This window comes from Cataglyphis hispanica, chromosome 1, assembly GCF_021464435.1.
Source record: "Cataglyphis hispanica isolate Lineage 1 chromosome 1, ULB_Chis1_1.0, whole genome shotgun sequence".
Taxonomy (NCBI): Eukaryota; Metazoa; Arthropoda; class Insecta; order Hymenoptera; family Formicidae; genus Cataglyphis; species Cataglyphis hispanica.
The window spans coordinates 11,603,174-11,616,382 of record NC_065954.1 but is presented as its reverse complement, the minus strand read 5'-3'; the positions used below and the strand labels follow the sequence as shown (position 1 = coordinate 11,616,382).

General features: G+C 33.1%; 1 protein-coding gene across 4 annotated transcripts in view; it reads right to left on the bottom strand.

The window, feature by feature from the left end:
* Positions 1 to 13,209, bottom strand: part of LOC126849404 (rho guanine nucleotide exchange factor 17) — a 52,844-nt gene that overhangs the window by 3,825 nt on the left and 35,810 nt on the right. For 2 of the 4 annotated variants that reach the window (XM_050591192.1, XM_050591202.1), the window contains 16 exons: positions 12,600 to 12,677; positions 9,536 to 9,613; positions 8,697 to 8,801; positions 8,018 to 8,134; positions 7,016 to 7,302; positions 5,947 to 6,084; positions 5,486 to 5,580; positions 5,190 to 5,412; positions 4,528 to 4,619; positions 3,759 to 4,026; positions 3,544 to 3,651; positions 3,045 to 3,284; positions 2,873 to 2,940; positions 2,451 to 2,777; positions 1,750 to 1,923; positions 960 to 1,243 (listed from right to left, as the gene is read on the bottom strand). In XM_050591192.1, the coding sequence (XP_050447149.1) occupies positions 981 to 1,243; positions 1,750 to 1,923; positions 2,451 to 2,777; positions 2,873 to 2,940; positions 3,045 to 3,284; positions 3,544 to 3,651; positions 3,759 to 4,026; positions 4,528 to 4,619; positions 5,190 to 5,412; positions 5,486 to 5,580; positions 5,947 to 6,084; positions 7,016 to 7,302; positions 8,018 to 8,134; positions 8,697 to 8,801; positions 9,536 to 9,613; positions 12,600 to 12,677 (2,661 nt within the window). In that variant the 3' untranslated portion in view covers positions 960 to 980. Of the gene's footprint in view, positions 1 to 619; positions 647 to 959; positions 1,244 to 1,749; positions 1,924 to 2,450; positions 2,778 to 2,872; positions 2,941 to 3,044; positions 3,285 to 3,543; positions 3,652 to 3,758; positions 4,027 to 4,527; positions 4,620 to 5,189; positions 5,413 to 5,485; positions 5,581 to 5,946; positions 6,085 to 7,015; positions 7,303 to 8,017; positions 8,135 to 8,696; positions 8,802 to 9,535; positions 9,614 to 12,599; positions 12,678 to 13,209 lie in introns of all 4 variants that reach the window. The other 2 variants (XM_050591211.1, XM_050591219.1) reach the window with 2 other exon arrangements.

Sequence of the window (13,209 nt, the reverse complement as noted above, 5' to 3'; positions counted from 1 at the left end):
GTTTCTTATGATAATCTACGGTGATTATAGATCCACCCATGATCAAGCATATTCAACTAAAATTGCCTCTTCAAAGCGAATTATTTCTCCATTATTTCGTTCGTATGAGCACGTAATGAATTATACAATAATATTTAAAATTAATGATAATTATATATATTATGCGTTTCCGCATCATGACAATTGTTGCAAAATCTTCTTTTTATATCTTTTTCAGATTATATTATATCGATAAAATAATGTACTGTAGATCTATAATCACTAATTTAGATATTTATTATATTAAAATAATTGAAGACTAAAACAATCATTCGTGAATCAGTTTGAATAAGGAAAGAATATTTCTCGATATAATAAAAAGTACATTGGACTAGCATGCCTGTAAAAATAATATATAAACGTAATGTAAAGATTTTAAAAAATATAAAAATCTTATCTTAAGAAATAATTTTTTTTTAATAAAAAATATAGTAAAAGACAACCTTTTGTGAAAAATTAATACAATAAAAAATAAAGTGATTAATACGGGAAGTATGTGTAGATAAGTGACAAATCATACATATCTAAATTCTACCAGAGAAGCTGGATATTGTATTTAAAATTTCGATAAAATACTTACTAGATGTAAAATAGCTACTGCATCATCCTGAACATCGTTCAGCATGATAAAAATCTTTATTTAACATAAAATGTTAATAAAAATATACTAAGAAAAAGAAATTGTATCTGATAAAAAAAATATTTTAAAATAAGCAATAAATTTTCTACAGAAACACTTCTGTATTTCTACGTCTATTAATATTCTATAAATCTTATATCTAATATGTTTTTATTTTCTTTTTCTTTTAAATAACGGCGTGTATTTAAAGCATATGTATAATTAATGTAACCTTAATACACACACATTGATATAATCTATATTTTAAATATTTTTCAAAAATATATTCCTCATCTTTTACCTGGGGTCGTCCGAGATCATATCACACTTTCCATAATAGCAGATGATTCGTAGAATCCTCACGACCGGCCTGCAACTCTGCGGATGCCTGAGGTCCACGGAAGTCTTCGTAACCATCTCCGCCAGATATCACCAGGAGTTTGCCGCGATTGATATTGTTCTGTTGCGTTTTACTCGACTTTAGTGAGTAACGATTCACCTTCGAACCAGGATCGGGTTTCGAGGGGTTCGGCGTTTCCACGCAGGTGAGAAAGCGCACGTGTCCCGTGTGCCCGTGAGGAATTCCTGCGCGGAACAAAATAATTTTTTCGTTAGATTTCGGGTCAGAAATTTTGCACTTCAATAAATATTAAGCATGAAGATTTCATAATCACAATCCTTAAAATTTCATGACTGCAATTTTAACGCGATTCATATAAAAATAATCTCACGTATAATTTAAATTTTTGACTAGACTTTTACGATACTGTTTTTTTTTTTCTTACTTTCATTACATCGAAATGTAAGCATACATGTGCAAATACCAATAATTGAGAAAATTTTACTGATGTATTATGTACGATATTAATTACGTATAAATCAAAATAGACAATTAATATGCTTGCACAAATCATCAGGTGTTACATCCTACGCTGAAAAAAAAAAGCTTGACACTGATCGATCGCTCCTATATCCTTCCGCACGGATGAGTATCGAGAGCGCGATTTGGGATGTCGGCCAGCTTTCTAATTATATCACGGCGTAATAATAACGGCGACAGTATGTGACGAGAATGTGACGTCAATACGCACCAGTCACGATCGGTGGCTGCGACATCCTCTGAGTGGATGGCTTTATATGGGGAATTGGCACAGTGAGTAGCACGCCGGCGCTCGTACCGATCCAAAGCAACTCGTTGCAAGCCAACAGTGCGGTAACCCTGAGACACGCGGCCTTGTGCTGCCGAATTATGTCATCGCAACCTGCAGCAAATTTAACGCTTCCGTTAAAATAAGTGCCGGATCTTGTCCCTAAATGAGGACTCGTTGCTGTCAATTAGCGAATTACAATAAAACACATTCATTTCGATAAGTTTAAAATGTTTGTTATACATATTTTGTTATATTTGCTTTTATCCTTATTTCTTTTAATCGTAAATATTTTTATTAGACGAGATTAGAGGAGAAAAAAGTCAATTTCATATATAAATTAATAGAAATTTTATACAATTAACTTTTCAAATTAGCTTGATTGTGTAACTTTAATCAATTTTTTAGAAGTGATGAGAATTATAAGATATTAAATCTAGAATATTTGTTATCTTAAAATTTATCTTTTTTATGTTGTCTTTTTAAATTTTTGCTAATTTAATTCAATTTACAAAGATAATTGGTGGAAATTATACAATATAATAAATATGATAAATAATAGAAATAATTAAGAAGAAATACTTGTCTCAAGTATCATTGTCTCAATGATAATAATTTTCAATTGTTCGAGAGTTGAGACTTACTGGCAAGCATTTTGGTGACAGCCGGCGCGATATTGATATCCGTTAGACATTCATAGCTACCGGAATGGAAGAGCCTTAGCACAGCGCTATTGTGTAAGGAAATCCAGACGCCCAAGCCTCCAGAATTCGCCATGCAAGAAACGGCACGGCTCGTGTCGCTGCTAACCATGAACGTGTGCTCAATGTCCAAAGTATGAGTGTTCAAAACTTTCACACTATTGTGACAGCCACACCAAAGTTTCCCAGAAACAGATAGCATCTTGGTTACCGGCGATGCCACCGTCCCGACGGATACCGTCGTCGGATCCGGTGTATTCCATCCACCGGCTGCAATACAATGGAGGAAATTTTTTTTTTAAATCACATTTTACTATAAATAAGAAAATGAAAATATTGTTAGAAAAGTATATCGCAGTACATACTATGGTCCCGAACGTAAACGGTGATGTCCCCATTGGCGAGAGAGACGAACACCTTGTTATCCAAGTATCTGAAATGATGTTATATCGCATATAAAAGATATAGATCGTTAAAAACAATATATACTATCTATAGAAAATAATAATAAAGTTAGGAGAGAGAAGAGGCTCTTACATGATGCAGTGCACGCTGCTGCCGTGCAGGATCTTCACCTTGTTCTTCTTGATCCGGATGTTGTCATTGCAGTTGTACACGTGGATATAGCCGTCCTCGGTTCCCAGCCACATCGTGGGCTGATTCGCGTCCTCCTCCGCAGTAGTATTGTCAATACTCGATACGTCGCCGCTCAATGTCGTGCTGCCCGTATCTGCGCATGGACTGTCGTCCGAGTCTGAATCGTCGGAACTCGAGCTACTGCAAAACGCGCGCGAGTAAAGACAAATGTTAAACATTTTAATAAAAATTTAATTTAATTTAAATAAATTTTTTTCAATAAAATTGCGTTCGAAATTTTACATTTAATCTGGTAAATGTGTGTGAGAAAAATATATATGTATAATATATGATAATTATTAATAAATCATATCCAACTAAACCGCTTAACGCCGTATCATGGAGATATCGTTATTTACGCGTATTTAGTCACGCAATTGCCACGAGAGAGAATGATTACCTGTCTAACTGTATATTACCGCCACTGGCATCCACATCTTGTACCGATATGCTTATACCGCTCTTGCTGTTAATAAATGGGCTGTTGTTCGACGTGCACGTGTTTGAACTAAAAAGACAATGTTTAAACTCGTATGTTTGTACACCTCAACGAGTGTTCAAAATTATCTTTGGTCGCAATTAATTCTCGCTTTCACTTTGTCTCGTTAATCTTACCCGGGGGTGCACGCGGGTATCCCGGCGACACAGAGTATCCTGGAGTTGCAGACTCCGTTACACGACGTAACCTGCGGTGGTTCCGGGCTTAGACTTAGCACGCACACCTGACCGACGTATCCATCGCTGTTGCAGACCCAAACGTCCTTCGATCCCTGTCCGTTTACCAATGTCGGCGCCGCGCACGTGAACTGGAGACCAGCTCGAGTTTTTCTGATCGGTAAAGGTCCCACGAATTCAGGACACAGTCTCCTGTCGGCTGACAGTGCTGCACGCGAAATAGCAAGGTGGTTAAAATATTCTGATTTGTGAATTTATAAGTCAAGAGGTGAGAAAATAAAAAATATGCAATAGATTTTATATATGTATGTGTATATAGTAAGATTTTAAATTTATAGATTAATATGTATACTAGTAGAATTAAAATTATAATAAGCAAAATCTCGTGTTTATTTTAAAATCGTAATTTAATCTTTAACGTTTGTATTTCACTATTTTTACTCATTTAATTCTCTTCATTCAAGTTTTTATTTAGCAGCTATTATTTGTGAAAATCCAAGAGAAGTTATATCGATCAAGTTTACGTTGATTAAATTATTCATTTAAAAAAGTAAAAGAGTAATATATTCGATATTTTTTTTACTAAGTTGCTACTAAATGTTGTTTAAAAAAATAAAAAAATATTTTTAAAGTATATACTAACACTTAAAAAGTCTTTCATTAAGATGACTTTATAAAAATATGAAAAGCTCGACGTAATGCTACTCACCGAGTTTCTGCTTGGCTTCATTAAAGCTCTCCTCCCAACTCGCACGTTTGTCAGGTTTCGCGAACATAACAGATATATTCTCAATTCCGGCTCTGTAAATAAAATGCGAAAGTACAATATGAGTCACGTTGCAATTACGAACGAATCATCACGATTTAGGAATTTTCAATGTGTGTATGTAGCGAAAACGTGATCAAAAACGATTTTCGGAGAACACGATTAAAGGATTTCGCGATAATCTTGCAAAATTAACTTTCAACTGATTACTAACCTAGGGCTAAATTTAATCATCAAGTGAATCGATTTAATAAATAATACATTTTTCAGTTTATTTCATCTCATGCATAATTATAAAAGAATAAATTTATAAATAAAATGTCCAATCAACAAATTTATAAATAAAGTATCAATCGCGGATTCTGATGTTTTATAGTAAGAATTTATTTTGTATTATTGCAAAGATTATAATTTTGCGTTCCCTTTCTCAAAGTATACAGCAAATAAAGACTTGAGTGTGTATCAAATCTTAAAATAATAATATTTCATTATCATTAATATTTTTTAGACGCTTTCATTTATTTGTCTCATTTAATTTTCAAGAGATAATTTGTCAACAATTAATATAAATTAAATTAAATTAAAAATTTTTCTCTTGTGCTTACTGAGTATTGAGTGTTAGTTCCAAGCAAGCCAACTGCGAATGCGCTGCATTTCTTTCTGCCAGTTGTCGTTGGGCTTGACTCAGCATATCCTTGATAAGATCCTCCAACTGCTGCTTGGCACCGTGCAAAGTCGCGGCGAGTTCCTGAAGTTGAGTTAACTTTGTGCAATCTTCTCGAAGGTAGTCCACTTCGCGCGCCATTCGCCTTAAATTCTCGTCTTTGGCTGGAAAATCGATATTAAGATAGTTTCATTCTCAAATGATTAGTAGTTTGATAAATCGGCGTCCCTATAATACCTTTCATCACTTCGAGATCGTCCAGTGGAATTCGCATCAACATTTTGTATTTGTTCGCGTCAAGCAAACCAACCAGGCTGTTCGGACACGTGCTTCTGCGAATTTTTATCGCTTGTTATTGTCGCAATACTCTTCTCTTTTATCCTTAAGGATTATTTTTGATGTGTATCAAAATATATAATTTAAAAAATCTATTATACAATTTTATTTTAAAAATCTTTATATAATATCTTTAAAATAAAATATCATTAAAATCAATTGGTTATAAGTAACTTTTAGAAAATTTTGTAAATATTGTCATGGAGTATTCTACATTTTCTGAAATCTAGAAAATGTTATCTGTCATAATGAATAAAATCTAATTAAATTTATAAAAATAAATTTAAAAAAGTCTTTTTTTGATAGTACTTTTATGTTTTTTATTTAAATATATTTTAGATATTCTTGTCAAGGATACTTACGTGGATGGTTTTCTTATCGTGCCGCTTCTACGCTTGATGCTGGTGATGACAAGGAGATCGGAGAACAAAAATAAAGCCCGTTCCTTCCGCGTGCCCTGATTCGACGCTATAGTGACCAGATCATGCCGGACGAAAGCTCTAGAGGAGGAAAAGCGGATAACGTGTCACACGATAAATTCGATGAATCTTTTTGTCGCGTTGCGGACAGTTTCCACCACAACACATTATTATTGGTAATCGATACCCCGATTTCAACGGCTAAATAAGTCCAGTGGAAAAACGATGTAACGCGTGCAGCGCGATTGGCACAGATTGAAAAGCGCGTGAAGTGGAACGATGTTTCTGTCACAGCAATAATCGACAATTTATTGGAAAACGTTGCTGCGATGAGACAGTTTCTCAATCATTTCTGATACATGTATTTTCTCGATCATTTACGCCTTTAAAGGTTGCTTTGAAATAGCTATTCTAAAAGATTGACATTACGATAGCAGGCTATAACAAAATTGTTATACCGTTTAATTAAATCATGAAATTAAATTTTACCGTTTTATTAAATTATATACAACGTTTTTTTTTTAAATATCAACTACAATCTATATTTAATATTTTATTATGACTTAAAGTGGTAAACAGTCGATACTTAAGTATCTAGAAACAAGAAAAATATAACATTGAGCACGTTCTGAGCGATTAATTGAGCGATTAATTACAATTTGCAGATCTTAATCAACTGTCCTCGCTCCATTATTTTCTCGTACTTTACTGAAGTTTCTAGGCGTGAAGTTTCTACACATCATGATGCGAAAAATATCGAGACTATTTTCCCATCATAACATGAATTTGTGGTAAATGCGTTTTACTGACGACATTATAGTGAAAAATGATCGTAAATCGCGATCTCGCGCAGCATATCGATCAGCAAACCGGGATCAGCCGTCGGGAGCAGAAGATCGAATATATTGTTCTATTAAAATTGCTCAATTTTTTATATACCGTTTCTAACGGAATCATCCACGATCGACATAAGAATCGTAAACAAAATTTATTTGTCGTTGGCCATTAATACCTGTCGTTCGTTACAATGCCGGCGAGACCTTCAACGAGGGCCTGGACCTCCCTTAACGTCGTTTGTTGCTGTTCCCACTCGAGTGACTCCCTTTCCGTGCAATTAATTTTCACGACCAGCTCGTGCACTTCTTTCTGCGCGGCCTGCAACAGCTCGTAATCGGGATGCGTCGGGTCTGTATGCTTTAGCAATCTCTGTATAAGCAGCTCATACCGCGGGATCTTTTGCACGGGTTTGATCAACAATTGGTCCAGACCTAGTTTGCCCTTGTGTTCGCGCTCCATCGTCTAATTATAATAAAATCTCAATATATATTCATTGAAAACTTTTTATAATTTATCTCAGGTAAAATTATACTTTGGGTTAAAGAAAATTTATCTCTTGGCATGCTATTTAGATATTTTAAGTGATAATAATTATAATCATATTTTTTTTTTTTTTTGTTATTATGTAAGCATAAACTTTATGTAAAATAATTTTGAGAATTAAATTATATCAATTATATAATCTGTTCTTTTAATACTTTTACTTTACTAGCGTTAATTAAACTTAAACTTAATAAACGGTCTTTCGTTGATTAATTTTACATGTATTGTTTTAAAAAAATAGATTGTTTACTAATTTATAATAGAATAAAATTATAGACTGCTTTGTTTAAATATCGTTAAAAAATGCTAAACGCAGTTTAAAGTGATTGACAATCCGCATTCCAGGATCTAAGTTGCCGAGCATATCAAAAATGTACAGAGTCCCGGAGGATTTTATGTGGGAGGTAGACAAGAATATTGATCATCAAGTAACAAGTTAAATTATAGCGCAATAAAATTGTGTGAAACATCAGAACCGCGATGCTTTAAAAAGTAACGTAAAATAAAAAAGTTTGTGTTTAATAATAATTGCCGCGTTATATAAAGAGAGAAAAAAAAAGCGAGAAAGCATACGAAAAAGAGAGAGAGAGAGAGAGAGAGAGAGAGAGAGAGAATTGAAGCGGATAGAACGTACCTCGAGAAATCGTGCAAAGGCCGGTTTCGCTTGGCACGTTGTTTTTATCGCCTTCCTTGCGGATTTCCAATTGTCCAGGAACAGGGTGTATGTCTCCAGCACCACCGGTTTCGTGAACTGCAAAACAGCACAGGTTTCTTTATGTTTATGCCTCGGCGTATCGATGAAAATATATTTACGTACGCGAAACGCAATTCTCCAAGTAAACACTTGATTTTAAAGGAAATGCTGACTCATTATTTAAGTATTCATGAGTTAAGGGCTAATTATACGAATGTGTCGCAAAATTATCATCGCAAATTTATTCGTTACATAATACAGAGAAAATATGCGGAACGCAGACAAATGTGTGTTTCAAGGGCTACAAATATTCCATGTTTATACCATGTTTATGTAAGAAGGATAATATGAGAGAAAGAAAGAAAGAGAGAGAGAGAGAGAGAGAGAGAGAGAGAGACTGTACAAATTATATTATTAATTTAAATTATATTACTAATAATTTATTAAGACCAAATAAAATAAATAACGCACCGTAAATTAAGGTTACAGACCTGTCGATTCTTCATTAACATTTTAGAATCTTAAACCGCAAAAAAAAAACGTATATATTGTTATGCGCTTAATCTCTTACACACATGGCCCGAAGATATTTGCGCGCTTAGTAACAATGTAAACTGACCACATCGAGGAAGACGTCGCCGATCGTCTGCTTGAGTTCCCAGGTGTCCAGTCGCCTACGCAGCTCCTCCAAGAATACCTCGTGATGGCTGAGAAGCGCAGGAATCTGAAAATGCATAAGCATTTCCCTTCAACAATTTTATCATTAATCAAATGGCGCGTGATTGCATAGTACTTTATACGAGATCGAGCCAAAAGTACGAGCGATATTTTAATCATTATAAAATGTAACATATCGAACTTAACGAGTCATGCCATCAATTCTCATGAATTTATTATTATTTATCAATTCAAATAATTGTATTAAAGAAAGATAAAAAAAAAAAGAACGACAATTACAAGCAGTATGAAATATTATCATTAAATGTTATTTAAATATCTTCTATTCTATAATTCTATAATTTTATATTCCTCTAACTTTTATAAAAGTTTAATATAATAAACACATTTTTCACGCATATTTTATTAATGCCAAATGTCACTAATATTCGATGAACAAAATGCCAATTTAATTAGATACTAGTCTATAAACTAGTCTATAAACTATACCAGGCTATAAACTATTGATCAATTGATGATTGATTACTCGCTACTTCTCAAAGATACAGTTTGTCAACAGCTAATTAACAGTTAGCAATTTGCTAATTAATTGGTGCTTCTAACGTGTGTCAAGGGCTTAATAGTAATACCGTACATATATGTGTAAGGTTAAAAAAATAATATGGTTATATGATTTGTGTAATACATTAAAAATAATAATATATTTAGTTTATTTTATTTTTCTTAAAAAAATTTTTTTTTTTAATAAAAATTGATATTGGATTGACAACTTCTCCTTACCTGATAAAATATCTCGTCGACCGTTCCGGCATCCACCAAGCCAGCATTCTCGGGGCTCTTCAAGGGCTGTAGGTATTTCTGCAATCAATGCAAATATCAAATGTGTTTATAATATGCTTTTCAAATATGCGTTGTAGCAAAATAATTTTCCTATCTATTAAATTGTCTATCAGCAAAACTGAAAAAAACGCGTCTTTGACATTAGGTCTTCCGCACAATCAATAACATTTTTAAATAGGAAAGAAAACTTGTGTGTGCTAAAAAATTGTACTATTTGGTGAAAGAAGTTTTCTATGTAATGATGATAATAAAATTTAAATTATGAGAAAATGCTTTTGCGCGTTTGTGGTATTAGTATTTTAGGTATAGCTTTTTTATTAATATATATATATATATATATATATATATATATTTTTTTTCTTTTTAAATTAAATTAAATTTACTCAGTAATTATTTCAACACGCGTTTTTAATGTTGCATACGTGATGTCCTCTAATTTTTTTAATCCTGCTTTTCATATTCAAAAATGACAAAATAAAATTTTTTTAAATTTTGTTAATTGAAAAATAATTTATTTAAAACATATACATAGAGACTATGAAAATGTCAAATGTGATATTAAAATGTGTATACGCAATACACATACTTTTAAAATATTTTAAATTATTTATTCATGCATGTGTGCTTCGAAAGAGTGTCGCAAAAGGTTTTCTTATCATCAAAGGTTTATATGGAGAAGATGATTTCGTTTGAAAGCTTACGCTGATAATTAGCAAAACGAGAGGCGTACTCGAACGAATCATGCAATAAAGTAGCATATAATTTCCTGATAGCTTTATCGCGTGCATTAATTATCTTAATTGCTTGATTCTATGGTTATTCCGCGCTGCAATACAGCAATGCAATTAGCATGGCACATAACACGCTTAATTATTTAAAAGAAAGATTGGTCTCAAGTCACTGGTCATTAGTCTTACAATGTTTGCCTAGATACCTTTTATTAAAGCTACAAGTCCTACGTCAAATACAGTCCATATAATTGTTACAATTATACAGAGCACGTTGCACGTTAATGTGACGCATCTCGCGATGCACACGTGCTTGAATCGTCGCACTTCCGATTACAAGAGACCACCACGTGTGCTTGAAAGAGTTTTATAAATATCGAAAGATATCGTGGGAGAAAGGCAACTCTCTATATGCTTTTATTAAAATTAAACGTGTTCAAAATTTTATAGATTTGAAATACATTACATGTTTATGATTTAAGTTTTCTATACCATTTTATTAAAGTGATGTAATTATATGTAAATAATCAGACATAAAAAAATTTTATTTTAATGATTCCATCTTTGTATCGCAAGATTCTATCTTATTTATGTATTTTCTTCTGTACGCCTCGCCGTAATTTGACATTTGTGTGATTTTGAAGAATTGTATAAAGCATGAGATTCTATTGCTGGAATATTTTTAGCTTTTAATTTCAGTAGAGTTAGAGATAAAGAGCGCAAAAGAGATAAAGCAGAGATGGCTGTGGACGCGTGAACTGGAACAGTCTGCATGCGGAATATCCGCGTCGGAAATTGGATTTAGATGAGTAATGCAATTATCATCTCGCGCGATAGCGATACTTTGACACGCGCATTTACTTGCAAACTCGTCCTGCACGTCGTCCAGTAATCAACTTTGCAGAAACGCCCTTGAACATATATTAGATGCGTTTCCCCGCTAAAACAAAATATATTCAGACGAAGGACGCAAACAATGCGCTGAAAATCAAATAGCACATTTGGGAGTGTCCTTGATAAGGAGGATGACAATTCTATTACATATAATGCCACCTTGGAATACATTGTCAATTGTCACAAACAATTGTCTGTTAGAAGAATTTATATACATTTTGAACGTACAAATAAAAAAAGTTTCTTATAGTATTAAAACTATTTTTTTTTTCTAGTAGTATAAGAGAAAATTATTAATTTTACGATTACATTGAATTAGATGAACTTTTTTTCGAATAACATTTTATGCAATAATGAAAAATGTACGGTCCCTAAATTTTTACATACAAAAAAATAATCCTTTATTATTCCAATCGTTTTAATGAAAACAGCATTTTTATATAAATTTTCCACAATTTTCTTATCATTCAAATTTGTCTAAGCATATAGGAAAGTTTAAAGTGGATGGTGGGTTTAGACAATAGTCACGATTTTTATTAGCAAAATTGCTATTGCAATATAAAATTTATTATTATTGCGTCGCAATCTGATAATGATTTCTCAGTTCTCGAAATGAGAGCAATAATACGTGTATAATTGCAAATGCGAATACAATATTAGGCAAACAGGCAAACGGACCGATTCTCGTAACTATTTGCCTAATATTTTGGATCTATTTCCGGTGTTTAACGAAGAATGATTATGAAGTCGGGAATGGAAATTTTAATGAAAACAACAGGCCGAAGAGACGGCGTGCTTGGGTCAAACTAGCAACAGTTCGCTGGAGCGGAGCGAATAAACGAACGGGGATGTTTGTTTACAAGATGCAAGGACGAATCGCAGTTTCCGACATGCATCCATTTGAACGCTGTTTCTTCTGACGTTGCAGCGCGACTTGAGACTTGAGAGACCGATCGATGCAATTCTCTTGATCAATTCAATCCGGAGAGAATATTACTTTTAGAGAAAATTAATTCGTCTGCATTTATCTCTCTTTGCTTCATATTCTAACGATTCCAAAATTGTAAAGAATTTAACTAAAAAATATATTCAATAATAACAAATATTTAAAAATCTGTACTACATTTTGGAGAAAATTACGTCAAATATTAAGGTATGTATTTAACTATGACTTTATATGACTTAATATCGCTATGCAAGTCAAGGAAATTTTTAAAGTTTCTATTATTTATAAGTTAATTAATTATCACACATCAAACAGAAAATATCTTTTAATATTTATATTATTATTTATTTATACATTATTTATTATAGATATTTACTTCTCGTGTCTTCTAAAGAAATGTGATTCCAAAATCTTATCTAAAATCAATAATACTCACATTGACTAGTATCTGTAGCGCCTCCACATAGGATCGTTCCGTGTCGTAAAGCTCCACAACCACGTGAGTCCTTGTGTCCTGCACGTAAAAAAAAAAAGACAATTATTAAAATATTCGTCGTGAAGTACGAAGAGAAGGAAGCGCGTGATCGAGACGGAGGAGGAGAAGAGGAAGCATACACAGTTGTCATTCGATTATCATCGCGTCGTGTTCCGTGATGAAGCTCGCACGTGCTCTTACGAAAGAATTCACGTGCGTGATTACAGTGGACTCGATTATGACTCGTTATGCAATGTAAACGACAAATCGCAAGATATTACGTCCCATAGATACGCATCGCGGAGGATAATGGGAACAATGCGTTGATACTGAGATTATGTCAGCATCGAGAGACATCGATGAAGGACTTGATGGATTACTTAATACACGGTGTAATGAATTACGCGCAATCCATCTCGGAATCTTCCGCCACTGTATGTCTTAACTTTATCAATTTTTTTTTATGTTTCTTTTTTATAGCTATATCTTTTTTTTTTCATTCGCGTTTTCTTTTTTCTATATTTTTTTTCATTATATATTTAATACACAAAAAAATATAAGTGTATAAAAT